General features: G+C 35.2%; 1 protein-coding gene across 1 annotated transcript; it reads left to right on the top strand.

Annotated features, from left to right (window-relative positions):
* Window positions 1-14,747: 14,747 nt before the first annotated feature.
* Window positions 14,748-18,175, top strand: LOC143541504 (pectinesterase-like). The gene is made up of 2 exons (XM_077034321.1): window positions 14,748-15,688; window positions 17,446-18,175. Exons 1-2 carry the CDS (start codon window positions 14,755-14,757, stop codon window positions 18,135-18,137), a joined length of 1,626 nt encoding a protein of 541 aa, XP_076890436.1. The 5' UTR covers window positions 14,748-14,754; the 3' UTR covers window positions 18,138-18,175.
* The last annotated feature ends 3,028 nt before the right edge of the window (window positions 18,176-21,203 follow it).

Below are 21,203 nucleotides of genomic sequence, written 5' to 3'. Positions count from 1 at the left end.
GGGTTGGGGTGCGGTTTGTAAACATGGCGAGCCGAGCTAGTGCAGTTAGTAAGTGAAGCATAGTGAACTCAGCCTTTGAACGGGACAAGACAAGCGTGCTTTTTTTCTTTGACATAATTAGCATACTAAACATGTCTTGATATCCTTATAGCATGCATCTTTATATGCTTATCATTATTCGGTTAAGATGGTTTGTCAGTTTAGTAATTTACTATACAGGTTCACTAAAGTCAAAGACCAAATCTATAGTAATCAACTGATTGGGATATTTGCATACCAAACAAGAATAAACATAAGTGATAAGTCTAAACTTGGAGCACAAACAAATAAGACCAACTTTACAGACAACTAAAATTAAAGTACTATAACGCACAGATTTAAGCTAATTGGTTTCTATCAGTTGAGCTGAAATTAAAAGAGAGCATAGAGCCCACGAAGCATTTGAAGGCTACTATTGGGAGTTTAAATCCAACGAACAAACTCTTTGGCCGCAACCGACAGGTGGTATAGGCTTTTCATAACCCTAGACTCTCTTGTTCTATGGTACCTCTTACAGGTAGAGGTGGTCAAAAAAACCGGTTACGGAACCGGTTTGGCCGGTTTAACCGAAAACCGGTTTTTTAAAAACCGGTTTTTTTAAAAACCGGTTTGACCGGTTTACGTAACCGGTTTACGTATCGGTTATAAGTTTTGGACCCAAAACCGGTTTTATAACCGGTTATAAAAAAAACCGGTTTTTTTTAATAATCGGTTATTAAAAAACCGGTTAACCGGTTTTTAAAATAACCGGTTATTACCGTTATAAAAAAAACCGGTTAACCGGTTTTTTAATAACCGGTTAACCGGTTTAACCGGTTTTCGAACGTTACCAAACGGCCTTATAGCCGTTTTTTTGTGTTTTTGACCGTTTTTTAGCCGTTTTTTTTTGGTTTTTTTACCATTTTACCCCCACAAACATCTATATATAGTTTAGGTTGGGTATTGGTTAGATCACACTTGATTATACAACTCCAAAAGCTCTAAACGTTTATTTCATACGCGATTATACAACTCCAAACGCTCTTCTTTCGTAGTCGTTTATTTCATACTCGAGTATACCACTCTTAATTCGTAGTCGATTATCATGGCCTCCCAAAGTGCTGCTTCATCGGTCAACATGGGTGCCTCGAACACGGGAGAAACCGTCGTTCGGGTCATCCCCACGAAACGAAACCAAGATATTTGGCAACATTTCGACCTATGCGAAATGTCTAACGGAACCCAAAAAGCTAGATGCAAACATTGTTTGAAGTTTTATAACAAAGAAGCAAACTCCAGTTTAAGAGCTCATGTAGAAAAGCCCTCTTGCAAGGTCTTGAAGGACGAATCCGGAAGTAGTTCGCAGCCGGAGATGACGAATCAAGGAACGGTGTTTACGTACGACCTTGAAGCGGTACGTCAACAGTTTGGCAACTTTGTGATTCAACAATCACTTCCTTTCAACCACTTCGACAACCCTCAATTCACGCAGATGATGCAAACGTATGTTCAACCACGCTACCAACACGTAAGTCGTTCGACCCTTAGAAGAGATATGCTTAAAGCATGGAAAAACGCTAAATCCGAACTAATTTCATACTTTTCAAACTTACAAACTGGTGTGAACTTAACCACGGATGTGTGGTCGGTACCTAATGGTTCGCCCGACTCATACATTTGTGTGACGGCTCATTGGGTTGACCCCCGGTCGTGGCAAATGATGAAACGAACCGTTGCGTTTCAATTGTTTGATTACCCGCACACGGGTAGAAATATTTTTAAACTCTTGGATAAAGTCATTCGACAATACAAGATTGAAGATAAAATCTTTTCAATATCGTTTGATAACGCGTCCAACAATACGGCCGCGGTTGGCCATTTAAAATTAAAGTATAAACCTATCTGTGATGGAGCGTTTTTTCATAGCCGATGCATTGCACATATTATCAACTTGGCCGTGCAAGATGGGTTAAACGTGATCGAAACGCAAAGAAACAATTTTAAAAGAATGTTACGAGATGTTTTTAGCAACAATTCAACATTTTCAAGATACAAAAAATTTTGTGAAGAAGCTAACTGTCAATGGTTGGGGCCTAATTGGGATTGTCCAACAAGATGGAACTCGACTTGTGAAATGTTTGAGAAAGCCATCCAACAAAAACAATCGTTAATTGCGTTTCATCAAATTTTGTCAAATAGGGGTAAATGTGCACCGTACGATCCTAGAAACTGGTTATTGATTGAGATCGTTACGGAGGTTCTTCAAATTTTTAAATCTTGCACAAGTAGTTTATCCGGGGTTTACTATCCAACAAGCCCCATTGCTTTACCAAAAATTGCTGTCATGTGCACAAAGTTGAGTGACCTTCATTGTAGGGGTGCACCTTATTTTGATATGGGTGTAAAAATGAAAGAAAAATTTAAAAAATATTTTCAAGAACTACCCGCTGTTTTGACCTGTGCTGCTGCGTTAAACCCTTGCATCAATGTTGGTGGTGTTGAAGCTTTAATAGAAAAAATTTGTGATGAGCTAGGGTTAAACGACGATCAAAACCCCTATTATAGCCAAACTTTAAAGAATGATTTCAACACCACCTTGGCAAACATGTATGATGTTTACCTTACAAGATACGGGTCGTCTTCCCAAATTCATGACTCGTTAAGAGCTGTTGCCCAATCCCAATCCCAAACCGACCTTGAAATGGGGATGTACTACATGATTTGGGAAGACGCCGGTAAACGTCAAAGGGTAAACACCCCAAGCAGTGAACTTGGAAGGTATGGTGGTACCAACTTTGTGAAACACATGACTCCGGATGAATTTAGAAGTCTTGATTTGCTGGCTTGGTGGAGAGGTAAGGAGGATGAGTTTCCGATCCTCGCCGCCATGGCCAAAGATTTACTAACGGTCCAAGCTTCCACGGTAGCTTCGGAGTCTGCTTTTTCTGTTTCTGGCAGGGTTATATCGATTAGGAGGACTCGACTCACTCCACCAGCTGTAGAGATGTCGATTTGCTACAAGGATTACTTGGACTCTTTAGACAGGGCACAACATCAACGCTCACTCGAGGGGGAAATGGACTATGAGGCGGCCTTGTATGAAGACGAGGTCAATCAAGGACACACTCAACCAATGACCGATGAAGAAGCCGCGTACGACGATTACCTAAGGAATAGCTCGGGATCGGGTAGCGAAGAAAATGAGTAACAAACATCAACTTGTTAATGTAATCGTGTCTAAGCATTCTTTAATGTTTGTATTTTTGAGTTACGAATATGCGATAACGATTTAATGTTTGTATTTTTAATGTAAAAGCTATAAATGAAAGTTATGTGTTTTTAATCTTCCAAGCAAAGAATGCTAACAACGAAACCCTAAACCCTAAAGCAAAAAAAAAAAAAAAAAACAAAAAAAAAAAAAAAAAAACCGGTTAACCGGTTAGACCGGTTTTTAAAAACCGGTTATAAAAAAACCGGTTTAATAACCGGTTCTAACCGGTTTCTAAACCGGTCCAAACCGGTTTGGCCGGTTTGAGTTTTCAGCAATAATAACCGGTTAATAACCGGTCCGGTTATTAACCGAACCGGTTTTTTTCTGGATAAAAAAAACCGGTCCGGTTAAAAACCGAACCGGTTTTTTCAAAAAAACCGATTTGTGCACCTCTACTTACAGGGGCTCTAAACAACATCGCAAAGGTTAGTTTTAAGTATGAATTGGATGGCATTTTATGTTCAAATTACATTAGAGGGATTTTTTACTCCGGGGAAAAGGTTTTTATTTCCCAATCTTTTTCGGCTGAAAAAAAAATAATAAAGAAGAAATGCCATATAAGGAGTGTACTCTCTACAAGACCAAAATCTCTTATGGAAATGGGGATGGAAGAGATGCCCCCAATCGAGGGTTGAACTAAGCGAGTGGCAGCAATGTGTTGTCATTCTTAATCATGTTCAAAGCTCCAATTCAGAAAATAAGTGGGTTTGGGTAGGGAACAGCTCGAAGTTGTCTTTGGTAAATTCCGTAAAACATATTCAGGCCAAATTGAATGGATCGGGAGACACGCATGTTTTTAATTGGTGTAAGTGGGTACCAAGCAACGGCAACATGCCCTATCTTTGGTTAGAGGGTGGAGATGGACCGTATTCCCACTTGGTTGCACTACGTGTTAGAGACGTCCAATTGGACTCCCTTCATCGGTGTCCTCTATGTGTGACGCGACAGAGACCGCGAATCATCTCTCCACATCTTGCTATGTAGTTGCTATTATTTGGCAAGGTGCGAGAGCATTCATAACCTACCTATCAAATCTGTGAGTGTGGTTTTTATAATTTGGGAAGTGGTTTAGGGTGTTGTGAGCGAAGGAAACAGAAAATGTAATGATTTTGGTGTAAATTTGGAAAGTTCATTAGCATCCTTTTAATATTTTTTGAAAGTGGTTTGGAGTTGATGAGAGAGAAAACATAATGATAAAGATTTGAAGAAGCATCATTTAATTAAAAGGACAAAATAATGATTTTTAGTATAATTTTAGGTTTGAAGATAGAGCAAGGGATGCAATGCTCTAGGTACTTGGTGCAAGGTAAATCCATTTTATGCTTTTGTTTAGCAATGGATTTAAACAAAAATCACACTCCTGTGTAGCATGTTGTAAGACCATGCGTAGTCAGGCGCTTTCCATCCCCAAGGCGCCGAGAACACCACCCCAAGGGGCGCTTTGGAAGAGGGAGCGCTTCTCACAAAATGCTGGGTGGGGGTGGAGGGGGGAGGTTGGTTTTGATTGGTGGGTTGGTTTATTTTATTATTTTTAATCAATAATAATAATAATATTAATAATAAAGAGATAATGATTAGTACGGACTCTATCCAATGCACCTACTTTTGTTAAAAAGCCCCTATGGTGATGTGGCATCACATGGCGCAAAATGCCCCTATAGGATGTCTCCATCTACTACACACGGAAGTGCCGGATGTTTGGCCGGGCCTCCTTTTGTGGGGTGTGTTTATAAAAGTTTATTTTTCAAAAAAGACAGGGAGTTCACGTGAAACAAGCTCAATACAAGAAATATGGTGCAAAGACAAATAATGGACCGTTCCGACCAAGATGATAGAAAAACAAGTTGCAGCACCACTAAGATAGATCTGAACTAGAGGGGCCATCTTCTTGCATTACTGCTCAAATCCGTAACTTCACCTACAATGATTTTTTAATATTTATTTTAGCAACAACTGATTGTTATGGAAAACAGTTAGATATAGTCTTCATAAAAGCCACAAAAGGACACCAAGACACAGAACATAACATTAATAATGAATCCTGTCAAGTATGTTGATTGTTATTAGCTCAAAATGTGAAAAACGCATGACCTATGTTGGTCAACACCGGTCCACAGTTGGTCAATTGCGTCGCGTTTAAGGGAAGGAGGCAACGAGTTTGGGGTTTAGAAATGCCAGTGAATAAGGCACGTACAGACCTACCAAGTAAACTGCGAGGGCTAGTGGTTCAGCGGGCGAGCATAAAAGACCACCAGCAAGAATTGTTTATAAGCCAGTGGACTAACGACTATTATTGGGGATCAAGAAGGTAGTCAGGTAACAAACAATGATTAGGGGGGTAATTATTGTCTTATTCGGGTTTGTTCACATGTGAACGTGTGTGAAATGTGTTGGTGTGCAAGGGTTCAAGTCGGATTTGGAGTGCTGTTTTAGGATAAAGATATTGGATTTTTATTTGGTTTTCTATTTAAATTGGATTAAGGTTTTTTATTCTTCAAGTTTGGTTATTACATATTATAAATGGAGGCCCATAGGTTTTTGTATTTGTGTGGTCTGATTTTGATCAAACATTGCTTGTGATCTTGTGTTTATTTGATTTTGGGCCTAAATTACCCAAGGACTATATTGTTTAAACACACCAAATTACACTGTTTTAAAACACGAGGATAAAACCGTAATTGCAAAACTCAGATTCAATTCAATCATAGAGATTGAAGTCATCGTCTTAATTAGGAATTTCAGTTCATTTGATCATTGGTTTTCTTGATATAAAGTAATAGGTTGATGAACTCAATGTCACAAATCTATCTACTCTAATAAAATACTATTACTTTTGCCACTTGTCAATCTCATAGCGCTCCTAATATTTTTTTCAACCAATTTTTAATATATGGTCCTTAACCTTTAAGCAATTTCAATACATGAATTCAATATTTTTATTAAATGTAAATCCTAACCGATTTATTTATTAACATTAATGACGAAATAAGAAAATAATGAAATATAAAAATTGAATTTGCATGTTTGTTAGAATAAAATTTTAAAGTCAAGGGTAATTACAAAGAAAGAAAATAAATGTGCGTCATTGTCGAATAATTTGGATTTGTATGTTAAACTACAATTTTTTTTAAACTGAGATTCGAGCAGCAGTGCATAATTTTTTTTATATAAAATTGGTTTCAAATTTGGATTTAATAATTTTCTCATATGCATTTGAACTTAAGAAAATATGTATTTTTTTAATTTTCTCCAAACATTTTGTATAAATATTGCAAACATGGAGAATACGTATTATATATACCTTGGTGTTTAGCATTAAATCATTAAAGTTGAATATTATAACTATAATCCAAATGTATAACGATTTACTATATGAACTATTTGTCAGTTTATGATAGCACATATGAAATTAATCCTTTATTTATATGACTTTTTTGGGTAGTATAAAATATTTTATCAATAAGAAGACCAATATTTAGATTTCAATATTTTTTTCCATAACTCAGAATTTCATAAACATATATTTTATGACTTGATTTATACTTTTTTCTACATTTAAATATAGTTAATTTAATATGTCTTGTAAGACAAATTACTTAATTAAAAACATTCAAAATTTTAAACCAAGAAATCCGCTTCAATCCAATTCCACTATTTCTGCTTTCTAAAATCATTTAGGATATTGAAACTTAGAATATCGTTTTCATATTTATTTACATAATTTTAATATTATATTAACTTATTATTTTTACTTTTATGCAAATACAACGAACTGGGTTTACGTTAATGTTACATGTTGGTTATTACATAATTAAATGGTTTATTATGGCTTATATTCAAAATAATAAAGCTATATATAGAATTTAAAAAAAAAATAAAAGCATAACATTTATTATTAAAATATTTTTTAAAAATGTATTAAGATTCACACTTATCGTAATGTAACATAGTAGAAATATTTATTATTTTTATTTTTATTATTTATAACTTAATCATGCACCTCATTACATGTCAAGGAATATTTCATTTTCACATTAATTTTAAAAAAATAATTAATCCAGTTAAAAGTCATTTACCATGCTTCCATAAAATCTGAAATCTTTGCTTTTTTTTTTCTTATAAGTTGTTAAAATATATATATACCGATTAAGTAAATACTCCAACAACAACTTCGCATAATATTAACTAATAATACGGGATTAGTATTCAAGTTTAAGCAATTCTAATCTAATACTTTCAACTACTGTAAATAAGAATAACTACATTCACTTTATGCAACTTTAAATATTCTAATATTCAGTTAACTCACTATTATTTGAACATGGCTTTAAGGTTAGTTTGTTTTTGTCATTTTCCTGACAATTACATTGCATATGAAATTAATCAAATCATGTTGTTATAGTTTTTCAGTTTTATATGTTGCTTGATTATACAATTGTTAATTATAAAATATAAAATAAATTAAAAATTTGTCATACACAAAATATTAATGCCAACAAATTTATCATAAATTTTAAAGATTCTAAGAATGATTATATCAACAACGTTCAGGTAATCTGGTTTTTGGAATAATCATGTTTTTTTGATAACTATGAGCAGATGATCTCAAATAACATCATATTAATTGATTAAAAGGTATGATATTTTATGTGAATGAATATTTTTTTTGTTAGTTTCATGAATACATTATAATTTATTCAGGGCTGGTATGTACTTGAAGAACATGCATTATTTGTCACACATAGGAGTTATAAGCAGACCTATATGTTACCTTATTAAGAGTTACAAGCAGACATGAACTAAAGATTTTGATTTTCGATAAACAATGCATACCAACCAATACAATCACAAATGTAGTGTACAAGGAAGGTTTACTTATTTATAGCATATTTGTGTAATCTTAATTATATAATTTATGTAATTTTAATGTAAATTGTAATTGTATTAACAATATTTGATCATTTTATTGACTGCATTTCACTTAATAGTTAAAGTTTAAAATTTTCATCAATTACCCGTGTAATACACGGGCCTCACACTAGTGTATGTATATTTAAGTTCGCTTGGTAAACACCAATTAAATAGTCAAATTTCTTATAACATAAAGCCAACTTTTATAGCATGTATAATACGGGTCCCCTCCAATATTTTTGTAGTGTTCTCTAAGTTGAGATGAGCCCGGTATCGGTACCGATCATGAAAATCCTGATCTTGAAAATTGAAAATAGTTGGTATTGGTACCGAAATGTTCGGTTCGCTATCGATATTTCGTGCAAAATTCGAGAAATACGGTATCGTAGCAATACAGGTACTGAAAAGTCAAAACTTTATACCTATTCGGTACGTACCGATGGTATGAAGTCGGTAAACGTACAAAAAACGCTCATCGCTACCTCTAAGACTGTATGGTGTAAAGAGGGCTTTAAAGCCCATCCACAATGCCATGCCACTGTCATGTGGGAATTGAGGGATTTAAAGCCCCAAGGCTATAAACCCTCGTTGTGGTTCGAAGCCTCAAGGGACTTTAACCTTTTTTTTAAAACAACACAATAAAATAAATAATAATATTACACTACTTAAATTAAATAAACATAAAAAAATACACAACAAAAAATTAATTAAAAGACAATGTTTGATCCGACAGCGAACCAGATGGATAACCGGTTTACCAGTTTGACTGGCTGAACAACTTTCGTCTAAAAATGACGGTTAGTGCTAAAAATAAAATTTTTCAAAAAAAAAATATTTTTTTATAATAAAGCCGGTTCAACCGGTCCGGTTTTTTTTATAGTAAAACCGCGTTGGGGAAGTTGGTTATTTTTGTTCGCATTGTTGTCCATTTGCTGCAAATAGAAACGTTCTTGCAGTATTCACCTCGACCCACTGTGTCAAAAAAACTTTGAATGTATACTCGCCCAAAAAATAGGGGAAGGTTTATCTTTACCTTCAATAAAAATAAAAAATAATATTAGTCCCCTAAAAATAAAATTATATATAAATAATTATTCTTAAAAAAATGACCTCGAATAGAGTCTTCGGACGAATCAATCCACGCATGTGCAAATGTCATCTCCTCCTTTGTTGTCCACGATATTCTTTCACCTATTTCTCTTGTGTGTTGATCTCGGGGTTTTCTTATGACTTTGTTTTGAGGTAGTACGAGTGAATTGCGGTTCAAATACTTGGGTTTTGGGGATTTGGGAAGACATATCGAGCATTTCCAGTCTATAAAACATACCGGGAAACGATTGCGATGTTAATTTGAGGGGGTGACATTATCAGTCGATAAGGATTAGCAGGGTCGTTGTTGTTTGCTAGTAAATTAGCCCACCATATTTGCGTCAGATCCCACGGGTTTGGGTTTTGGATCATGTTGGAGTTCGGGTTACAGGTTGTGGAGAGTCGAGGGTTGTATTCTTTTTTGGGGATGAAGAGTGTTTGTGGGTTGGATTGGGAAAATGATAATGTATAATTTTTTTTATATTTAACACTAATATTACCGTTAAAATAGGAGAAGGCCCCACATAAACACCCCTTTACCGCATGTTCTCCTATTACAACCCCCTTCCCACCCAAAAAAAAAACCCTAACGTGGTGTCCCCTCTCTTCATCGCCCCATTAGACTGCTTGCTATGGGCGCCGAAGGAGGGGGGAACACTGCCTAGGGGCGTGGAGGAGGGGGGCTCGAGGGGGAGGGCGCCTTTTGGACGGTCGACGCGGAGGAGGGTGGTGTGGCCCCCCTCTTTCTCCATCTCTCTCTCTCTCTCTCTCTCACACACACACAAATATATATATATATATATATATATATATATATATATATATATATATATAGGGTTAGGTTAGAATAAAAACCACTTGAGTTGTGAAAACTCTAGAAACCCATTCTCAAGCACATGTTTTTAATTAAAGATTAAATCTTGTGGTCCATAATTAAAGATAATAAAAAATATAAAAGTTAATTTACACTTCCTGTCTCCTAAAAACATATATAAAAATTAGTAAAAAATTGTAAAACAAATAGCAAAACATTTTTTATAAGTTTTCGATGTTTTGTATTAAATATTGTAACAACATATATTACATGTAACAAAAAAAACTGATGTTACATAAGGTTTTCATGGGTTTTTACAACTCAAGTGAGTTTTTATTCTATACTTTGCCTATATATATATATAGTTGCATGTATGTCATAATAAGACAAAAGAGAAGGTGGAGCATATTGGTGGGGGGGGGGCACCTCCTTCCTTTCTTTCAAAATTCAAAACAAAGTTTTATATTATAAAATTTTATGTCATGTTTAATAAATTAAAATGTTACATAACATAAGTCTAGATACATGCAAATGAACAAGTCTCACATATTGTTATTTAACCATATTAAATAACATTATGGAATTGTCTCTCTCAAAATATAAATCATCCATGTTATTTATTTATTTCACAAGTACAATGTATTTAGAAACATTTTTCCAAGTATCATAAGTGTTAATATTTGTTTACTTATAATCATATCATCTATAAACAAATATTATTGGTGTTTGTCTAGCTTGTTATTAAGTATGACCCAACTTGGATCATAATGTATTAGCCATATCAATTATAATATGTGTCTTGGGCAGACCGAGTCTAACAGTTCGTATTCGCATTACCAAGATTAATCACATTATTACTCTGCCTAGTTTTACATAGTCAGCAATTCGCAAATTAATTAGCTATTCGCAAAAATAGTTTTGCGAAAGGCATAGCTTTGTGAAGTGGGTAAATTGTGCGAAGTGTCAGATATCTCTTTTGCAAAGTAAATTAGTTTTTAATCAGCTTTTGCTTAAGAGTTTTCAAGATGTCTTCTACTAGTGACAATCTGTTTCAGACCTACATCCACCTTGACAGTAAAGTTCCAACTCGAAGCCACAAAGGCTTATCAAGATTGTAGATGTTGATGGTTGGAAGTTTAGGTTCCAAGGGTTTGCAAGATTCAGCAATTCAGGAATGTTAAGATCAATCGAACATGATCCTCACAAACCAACTTTTGTGAACCTTGCTGAAGAAACAGTTGACAAATCAATGGATATGTTAAGACTAAAGATCTCAAAATGATGGAGGAAGATGAAACAGCACTTGGCTGCTTTATTAGGATTTAACAACGGAGGTTATTCAAAGCATCAAAGAGTGTAGAACTGCAAAAATATTATGGGGTGAACTGGTACAAAAGTTTAAAGGAAATTTGGACATGGAAGAAAGTAGGAAAGAGATGTTGAATACAGAGTTCAACACTTTCAATCGTCAGCAAGGAATTGATTCCGTCATCAATCGGTTTTGAGACTTAACCTAAAATGAGAAGTGTGACGCGTGTGAATATATATATATATATAAGGGAAAGTTAATGTATAAACTAAATTAATGTGCTAACTTTGAGAATCAAGTAGTGTAATTATGTAATTGCATCAGAGTCTAATTACACTATAACTACACTATACTGTATATACTAGGATATAGCCCGTGTGATACATGGGTGGTTAAAAAATGCAATAAAAAAGTTAAATTTAATAATATACGTACTAGCATACCTTATGGATTCATAAGATATAAATAGTGATTAATAAAATTTTATAATTCATAAATATTTATTTAATATAACATTTAAAGTTATATTTGTAACTTTATTTGTAATTCTATAAATGGTAATAATATTAGTTGACATCCTAGTTGGCTATTTTAGTTGAATAACATGTGGAAAAATGGTTTTATTTTAATAGTATACGTAGATAATTATACTACTTGATTCTCAAGTTAGCATGTTAATTTAATTTGTATTTGATCCAAACATATATATGTGTGTGTGTGTGTGTGTTTAAGTTAAGAAGAGAAATGCGATTACTGCGAGAATTGCGAGAAATGAATACGTGTCACTAGTTATATTTTAGTTTTTAAATGTTTAAAAATAAATAAATAAAATATAAATACAACAATAAATGTATTCTCTCTCTTCAATTAATACAACTAATATAATCATAATAAATCCCTCTCTAATTAATATACCTAACTAATTTAACTATAATAATCAAAAAGATAAAAACACCAATTTAGTTTTATATATAATTTATTTACGTCCTCTTCATTTATCCAACAAAAATACAATTTATTCATATAATACTATTTGTTTTTATTAAAAAAACAATTTATTTCCACTCAATTTATTAGCATATATCAACACGTAATTTTTAACAATAAATATCAAAATATAACATTTTCTTTCAATTGATATACTTAGAAAAATTATTGTGATAAATAATAATAAAAAAATATCATACAAATGGTTCATAAAAACCATTTCTTTCCACCCTCTTCTTTTTTTTCATTCCATTCCTACTTCACCCTATTTTCTCAACACTACCGCCACCTAACAACAACCAGCACAACTACCATTAGCACCACCGCCGCCGCTGCCTTACAACCAGCGTTACCACCGCCACCGCCGCTGCCAACAATATCATCGTAGCCATTGCAACCATTGTCACTGCTGTTGCCTGACCATCACCGTCACCACCTCTTTCGTTGCCTGACCACCACCACCACCACCGTACCATACTACCATTGCCATTACTACCGATTCTACCACCGCCACCTCTGCTGCCTGACCACCACCATTTTCGTTACCGGAGCTACCACTATTGCTATTGTAGGATTTTTTTAAAAATATTTTGAGATATGAGTGTTTTTATTATTTCTATTTCATTCTTACAATTTTTTTTATACCAAATATCATAAAGTAATAATTCATTTTATTCCCATATGTTAACCAAACATGACAAAGGAATGTAATGATCAATTTCATTCCCTATTCCATTCCATTCCTTCTCCCATTCCATTCCTCCTTCATTCAATTACCTCCAACCAAACATACCTTGGTGTGTCACAATTAAAAGGATAAGGGGATAAAGTACTTTTAGCTTATGCTAGTACGAACCAAACGAGGGTTATGTTAGGTATTACGTGTACGCGGCTAACCCGAAAGGAGTCGGATAGGGCGACAAAAATCAATACAATACAACGGCTTGGGCCTTAAGAACTTAACGTTATTTCTAATTGATTTCCTAAAACGAATATAACGTAAACGCAGCGGATAAACGAGAAGTAAAACTAGACTTAAATTAGATAACCCAAACAACCAAACTAAGCCGAATTATAAATCAAAACCTGAAAGCAATTACCTTTGATCCAAACTGAACACAATTGCTTCCTTCTGATCGATGTTTCACAATTTAGTTGTAGGCTATATTAACCAATTAATGGGGTTGACTTTTGCAATACAATATTGCAGAAACATTCAACAAAAAACGGTGGCAGTGGAATTCTTTTGCAAGCACAAATCCCAACTTACAATCTTGTAATATATAATAATTCTATGGCGGCAGTGGGTTACGAACATACAACTTCAAACAAACAATAATAATAATAATTGTAAAGCAGTAAAGAGAGGAACACGGGATTTACGTGATTCGGTCACGGTGTGTAACATACGTCCACGAGCAACAAACAGGGTCTCTTCTTTTATTGAGGTGTTCACCAAAAAAATACATGATACACTATGGTTTATATAGGGAGGCATCTAGGGTTACAAGAAAATAAATAAACGGGCCACTAAAGTTAAGTGGGTGGCCAGCCAATTCAACCCTTCAAGTCTTTTACTGCCCAACCCAAGACGGGCCAGGGCTACACCCGTATGGAACCCAACAGGTTATTGGGACCAAGGGATACATACTGTTAATAGGATGACAACTGAATCACTCACATTAATAATTTGATAGATTCTCATCTCCATTCTCCTTAGCCAACGTTGCTATCTACACCTAATTAATTAATTAATATACAGATCGAGTTTATGTAAAATGAATACCTCATTTCACACACATTTCAGACGATAAGTAGTAAACCTTCAAGTTAGTTTCTCAAAATAATGACAATTAAGTTACAACGTTGTAACACGAGCTACCGATGTCAATTTAGGAAGAGATAGGTGGTCTTCTCAGCTACCCAAAGTTTCACTAATAATACATTGTCATGTTATTTACACTCTAAATTAACTAATCCAAACCTCTTAAATCAAATGCACTTGTACTACTATGAAATACCCTAAAATCATTATTCTTTTAAATAATTTATAAAGGGCGACTAATGATTGGTTATGGGCCTATAAACAACTCCAACACCAATTTGTGTGGTTAAACAGCAGGCGTTCTTTCTTTAGAGTACCATGCCTACACCCTGGTACCGCAAACCCGTGGGATCCGATCTTATCTCATTGTTAAAAGCACTACTTAGAAAGTTGGCACCTTTTAGCTATTCTTGTTATTAAAATTATTTAACTGACATGATGATTATATAAATGACACGTTTAATAAGGAGGAAATAGTGGACGGCCCAAGGCCATATATGTCAATATAAATCCAAAATATTGTCGCCGGAATGTTGAACTTCCGTCTTGTTGTTTTAGCATCATTACTTGTAACTTCCGTTGTTCATGGAACCACACTACCATCCTTAATCAAATCCACATGTTCCGCCACCTTATACCCACAACTCTGCCACTCCACCCTTTCCACCACCCCAATTCCCACCAATTCAACTAAAAAAGACTTGATCCAAATCACCATCAATAAAGCCAAAGACACCATCCAAACCAATCTCCAAACCATAAGCCACCTACTGATCACAGCGGATGCCACTCTCTACAAACGCACCAAACTCGCTCTCCATGACTGCTTAGAGCTAGGATCCGAAACCATACGACGAATCGACACGGTCATCAACGACCTTAAGGCGTATCCAAACAAGAAACCTATACGCCGACATGCTAACGATCTTAAAACCCTCATGAGCACCACTATTACCAACAAGGAAACTTGTTTGGACGGCTTATCGCACGAGACACCCTCCTGGCTGTTACGCAAGTTAGTTATTAAAAATCAGGGCAAAGGAGGAAAGATGTGTAGCAATGTATTGGCTATGATTAAGAGCATGACGGACTCGGATATGGTAGACCAGGAGGAGGCTAACATTAAAATGTTTAAGGATGAGGAGAAGATAGTGATGTGGCCGGAGTGGTTGTCTGCTGGAGACAGGAAGTTGTTGCAGTCAGGGACAGAAACGCCGGATGTGACTGTGGCGGCTGATGGTAGTGGGGATTATACAACTGTGGCGGCTGCTGTGGCGGCTGCACCTAAGAAAAGTGGAACTAGGTATGTGATAAAAATAAAGGCGGGTGTGTATAGGGAGAATGTTAATATTCCAAGCAGCAAAACACACTTGATGTTTATCGGGGACGGGAGGGGTAACACGATTATTACGGCTAGTGAGAGCGTTGCCGGCGGGAACACCACCTTCAACTCTGCAACCGTAGGTTAGTGAAGTGTTCATTTATCTGATCTAGTAATGAATCAAAGTTTGCTAATTCCTTTTAGGATTTTAACACGTTTTGGGACTAAAAATCAGAAAACGTAGACTTAAATCAAGAAAATTAACAAAATTGGTATTTAAGTTAGTTTTGACTTAGATTTCTAGTCAATGTCTTTTGGTGTCACGAAAGTTATACAGGAATTTCATTCTGACGCAGAAGGATTTAGTCAATTACTCCCTCCGTCCCATTTAAAGTGTCATCGTTTGAAAAAAACAAAGTTTAAGGTGAATTGAACGATTACTTTTTTTGCATACCAAATGACAATAATGCCCTTAAAAATTGGGTCCATCAATATTGTTTATTAATTAATACTAGTTTTGTGTGATTAAGGGTAAATTTTGATAATTGATTAATAAAGTTTGAAAGTGAAGATCTGTAATGGGACAAATAAAAAAGAAAATGTGGACACTTTTAATGGGACGGAGGGAGTAGTATTTAACCATGATCATTGAATTGATGAAAATTAAAGAAACCAAAAAAATATATACATAGCTATTTTTGTAATTTCAAAAGGTTATTATGTTTATGTTGTCGGTTAAAATGGATATTCTCTTTTATTCTCAAAAAGAAATCCTCTTTTTATTGAATAATAAAACCAAAATTCACATCTTAAGTTGACACGTTTCTGCCTCGATTTTTCTCAAAAGATCGTGATCTACAAATGTGGTTACACTTGAGTTACGGCAATTAGGGCAATGCAAGTCTAAAGTAGTTTTGTCGTAAGGCAACGCCGGCTTTGTTGACTCACTGGCTGTGATTACGAGAAAAACCACTATGGAATCTTTGTGGTTCAAATAAGAAATAATCACATGTTACGTTGTGTCTCAACAATTAATTGCCAAGTTCAAGAGAATATTTTTACTTTTGCCAGGTTATCAGCTTTCTTCTCAATTATCTCATATAAAAGATGGAGCATGTTGACAAAGAATCGATATAATATAATATTACATGTGTAAGATTAAGAACTGAATACGAATACCAGGAAATATTATTCAATTTGATTAACTCGAAATTCGATATTCAATTCGATTAACACCCTACTATCTGTATTATAATTTATTTAAATATTGAGTAATTGATATATTAACATACTTTTGAGATTATTATATCCAAATGTAATAGCCGCTATCTGTAATAAATATAAAATTCAAACACTTGAGTTTAAAAAATAATAAAGTAGTAAGGTAGTGCTCCACGCAGTACGTTTATTTATTCTTTGCCGTACATTATAATAATATATTTTGTGACGGAATATAATAAAAATTTAAATGAGAAAAAGAAAAGGTCCCTTTTCGATTATTTGGACATGCATGGGCCCTATACTTTCATTTCCAATCATCTCAGTATCTCACCCAATTTCAATAATTTCGCTTAATTTCTTCAAAATAAAACTACTTTCAGCTAAAAAAAAAAACAATACAATAATATAAAGCAAAATCATTTTACCCTACTAATTCCCACCAATGTTTTGCAAAATGTCGGTTCACCGGTTCCTGTTATTACATCCTAATCAAGCCAACGACATGTACCGGTTTAGTTGGCCGGCATATGGTCCTGTTTCTAAAGAGTACTTCCAACGTCCCTTTTCACTTTTTAAAAATTAACGAACAATTAAATATGTACAAACATACATGTGGCATTGTCCTCTTTGCAATTTGAATGGTGTATCAATCATTTTGTTTGATTTATTATGCTTGTAGCTGCTGTTGGCGATGGATTCTTGGCACGAGATATTACATTTCAAAATGCAGCGGGACCTTCTGGGGATCAAGCTGTGGCACTACGTGTTGGTTCGGATTTCTCAGCATTTTATGGATGTGGGATGCTAGCCTACCAAGACACCCTTTACGTTCACTCCAATCGCCAGTTTTACTACAACTGCATGGTAGCTGGCACAGTCGACTTCATTTTTGGCAATGCAGCAGTTGTCTTTCAAGACTGTGACATCCAGGCTCGTCGCCCAAATCCCAAGCAAAAGAATATGCTCACAGCTCAAGGCCGAACCGATCCTAACCAAAACACGGGCATCGTTATTCAAAAGTGTAGAATAGGTGCAACTTCAGACCTACAGCCTGTTCAAGCAAGTTTTCCAACATATCTTGGAAGGCCATGGAAGTTGTACTCGAGAACGGTGGTGATGCAATCATCCATTAGTGATGTGATCGAGCCTGCAGGATGGTACCCGTGGGATGGGGATTTTGCACTTGACACGCTGTATTACCGAGAGTATCAAAATACTGGAGCTGGGGCTGACACGTCTAAGAGAGTGACATGGAAAGGGTGGGGTGTCATTACTAGTACTGCAGTGGCTGAGAGTTTTACTCCTGGAAGCTTCATTGAAGGAGGTACTTGGTTACAGTCTACTGGCTTCCCTTTCTCGCTCGGTCTGTAATGCTACTATTATCGTTATTGCATGGTGACTTGTAATAGTTCTTAATAAAAGCCATTGAGCTTAATTTGTTCAGCTTGTATCGTTTAATTATAATATAAATTATGTTATTTTATTTTTATGGGACTTTAAACCCAAATTTTATAAAGACTGGATGATCACTCTAAACACGAAAGTTTATACTAATAGTTTCAAAATACTAATCACACAAACGTGTTGCTGTTTGTTGAGAAAGCAAAATGATGGACTATGAAATTGTGTGAATGATGGGATTGTTTTAAATGTCATTCATAGTGTGAATGGTGGGCTTGTTTTAAATGTCAAAACAGTTATATGAATATATGCATATTGAACGACGTTTACACAAGACATATGCAATGGTTCAAAATAACTGATGTGCATGTTACCATGCATATGTACGTAGCTTATTGCAAGACTAAGGTGCTGTTTGTTTTTTAAGAGGTAAAATGTCTGTAGTCTGCGGACCACATCTGCAGGCATCTGTAGAAGAAGATGTGAACCAAACCTCTGTAGTATGCAAGAAAAAGATTATTTGTTTTTTAACGTCTGTAGACTGCTAAAATAATTTGTGGTGGTGTACGAACTGTGGAAAGGGGTGGTGGTGGATGGTGATAGTGGTAGTGGACGGTGGACAGTAGTGGTGGTGGTGGATGATTGGTGGTAGGCAATGAACGGTGGTGGTGGTGGAGGACGTTGGGTGGTGGTGATGGACGATGGTGGTGGTGGTAGACGGTGGTGGTGAATGGTGGGTGGTGGTGGTGAACGGTGGTGGTGGTGATGGACGGTGGTGGCAGACGGCGGGTGGTGGTGGTGGTGATGATGTTGGACAGTGGGTGTTGATAGGATGTGAAGAAGTGTAAAGAAATTTGATATTAGCTTATTTTTCAAGACCATAAAATTATTTTTCAGGTCTTAAAAAAAACAAATTGTCTTTAGAGGCTTTTGTCTGCGCGCCCACAGACATAAGCCCATTACAGATCTTTTAAGGAAAAACAAACATAATCTAATTCTAGTAAGCTTGTGTGACAATAGTTAGTTATTTGGTTGTTTATCTTGAAACGGGCCTTATGCGCCAGCTAATGGGCCTATTATGTAACTATGGGGCCTAGTCTATAAATAGTCATGTCTTTTTAAGGCTCACATGCACTCTTGAATACAATCATATTTTCGCACACTCAATAGTGCTTTATCTCTATTCAATTCATACTTTTCACGGTTCAAGAGCCGAGTGTTGTAGATTTATTATGCGAACTTATAACAAGGATTGATCTGATTCATTGCTAGATCCATATATAAATCTGGGACCTACAATTAGTATTAGAGCTTCGGCTCAACTTTTTGAGATTTTCGGAATATTTTGGGTTTATATCGTGAAGTATAGAAGCAACGAAGACAATACCTGTGATTTTTGCTACATTCTACACCTTTCTATATCATTTTTCCCTAGATTTGGATTTGGTTTTGATGTTGTTCTTATAGTTCCGAGTTGTAGCTTCGCATACAGTGGATTTTGGCATTAAGATCGCATTTTTCTTAAGTTTTTGAAGATATATATGAAAATTTGAAGCTTATCTATTACAAACCTATCATATCTAATGGTTTCTTATGATTCTGGATGATTTCACGTTTTCATCAGACCTAATCGCATTATGTTCTTAATCGCTTCACTACAGGTGGTTCGCATTCGCATTACCAAGATTAATCACATTATTACTTTGCCTAGTTCCACATAGTGAGCTCACTGCTAAGCAATTTTCAAATTAATTAGCTATTCGCATTCGCAAAGATAGTTTTGCGAAGGGGCATAGTTTTGTGAAGTGGGTAAATTGTGCGAAGTGTCAGTTATCTCTTTCGCGAAGTAAATTAGTTTTAATCAGCTTTTGCTCAAGAGTTTTCAAGATGTCTTCCACTAGTGACAATCTTCTTCAGACCTACATCCACCTTGACAGTGATGTTCCAACTCTAAGCCACTAAGGCTTATCAAGATTGTAGATTTTGATGGCTGGAAGTTTAGGTTCCAAGGGTTTGCAAGATTCACCAATTCAAGAATGTTAAGATCAATCAAACATGGTCCTCACAAACTAGCTTTTGTGAACCTTGCCGAAGAAATAGTTGACAAATCAGTGGATATGTTAAGTAATATGTTAAGTACTGAAGATCTCAAAACGATGGAGGAAGATGAAACAACGTATGGTTGCTTAGACTATGGATTTAACAACTGAGGTTATTCAAAGCACAAAAGAGGGTAGAGTTGCAAAAAAAAAAAAAAAAATTGTGGGATGAATTGGTTCAAAAGTTTAAAGGAAATTTAGACATGAGAGAAAGTAGGAAAGAGACGCTGAATACAGAGTTCAACACTTTCAATCTTCAGTAAGGGGAAACAATTAATTCCATCATCAAACGGCTTTGAGACTTAACACTGAAATGAAAAGTGTGGCGCGTGTGAATATATATATATATATATTTATATATGGGAAAGCTAATGCACAAACTAAATAGTGTAATTATGTAATTACACTATGCTTTAATTAAACTACACTATAATGACACTATATTGTATATATATAATTAAACTACTTGATTCTCACAATTAGCACGTTAATTTAGTTTGTATTTGATCCAAGCCCTACACACACACACATTTGAAGCAAAAGTTTCACACAAATCGGGTTTTAAAAATAGGTTTTCACCTACAACTAAATCACACACAAAATTCCGGTAACCCATTTCGGTCACAACTACCCGATGTGGTGTAAGGCCCCGAGCCCGGGTGCCCTACTTTAATGTGTTGGATTTACTCATAAACTCAGTTTGATACAGCGGAAGCATAATCAATTTGCAGCGGAAATTTAAACTTTTTACATAACAATCTTATTCTCTAACTAATCTTCAATATGGATAGCCTCGTATGCGCCTCAAGCTTGCCACGTGCTCACTAATACCTGCATGCATACTAAAAGTCAGCTACACGCTGAGTGAGTTCTAACATTTCTTTCTTTTAATTAAATTTTGAATTATTATTAAATCACATTCTTTATTTATACGCGA

This window comes from Bidens hawaiensis, unplaced genomic scaffold, assembly GCF_021521415.1.
Source record: "Bidens hawaiensis isolate Kalapana, Puna unplaced genomic scaffold, B.hawaiensis_p1.1 tig00012605_1, whole genome shotgun sequence".
In the NCBI taxonomy this organism is placed as follows: domain Eukaryota; kingdom Viridiplantae; phylum Streptophyta; class Magnoliopsida; order Asterales; family Asteraceae; genus Bidens; species Bidens hawaiensis.
Note: the sequence above shows the minus strand (reverse complement) of the source record. Positions and strands in the feature narration are given on the sequence as shown.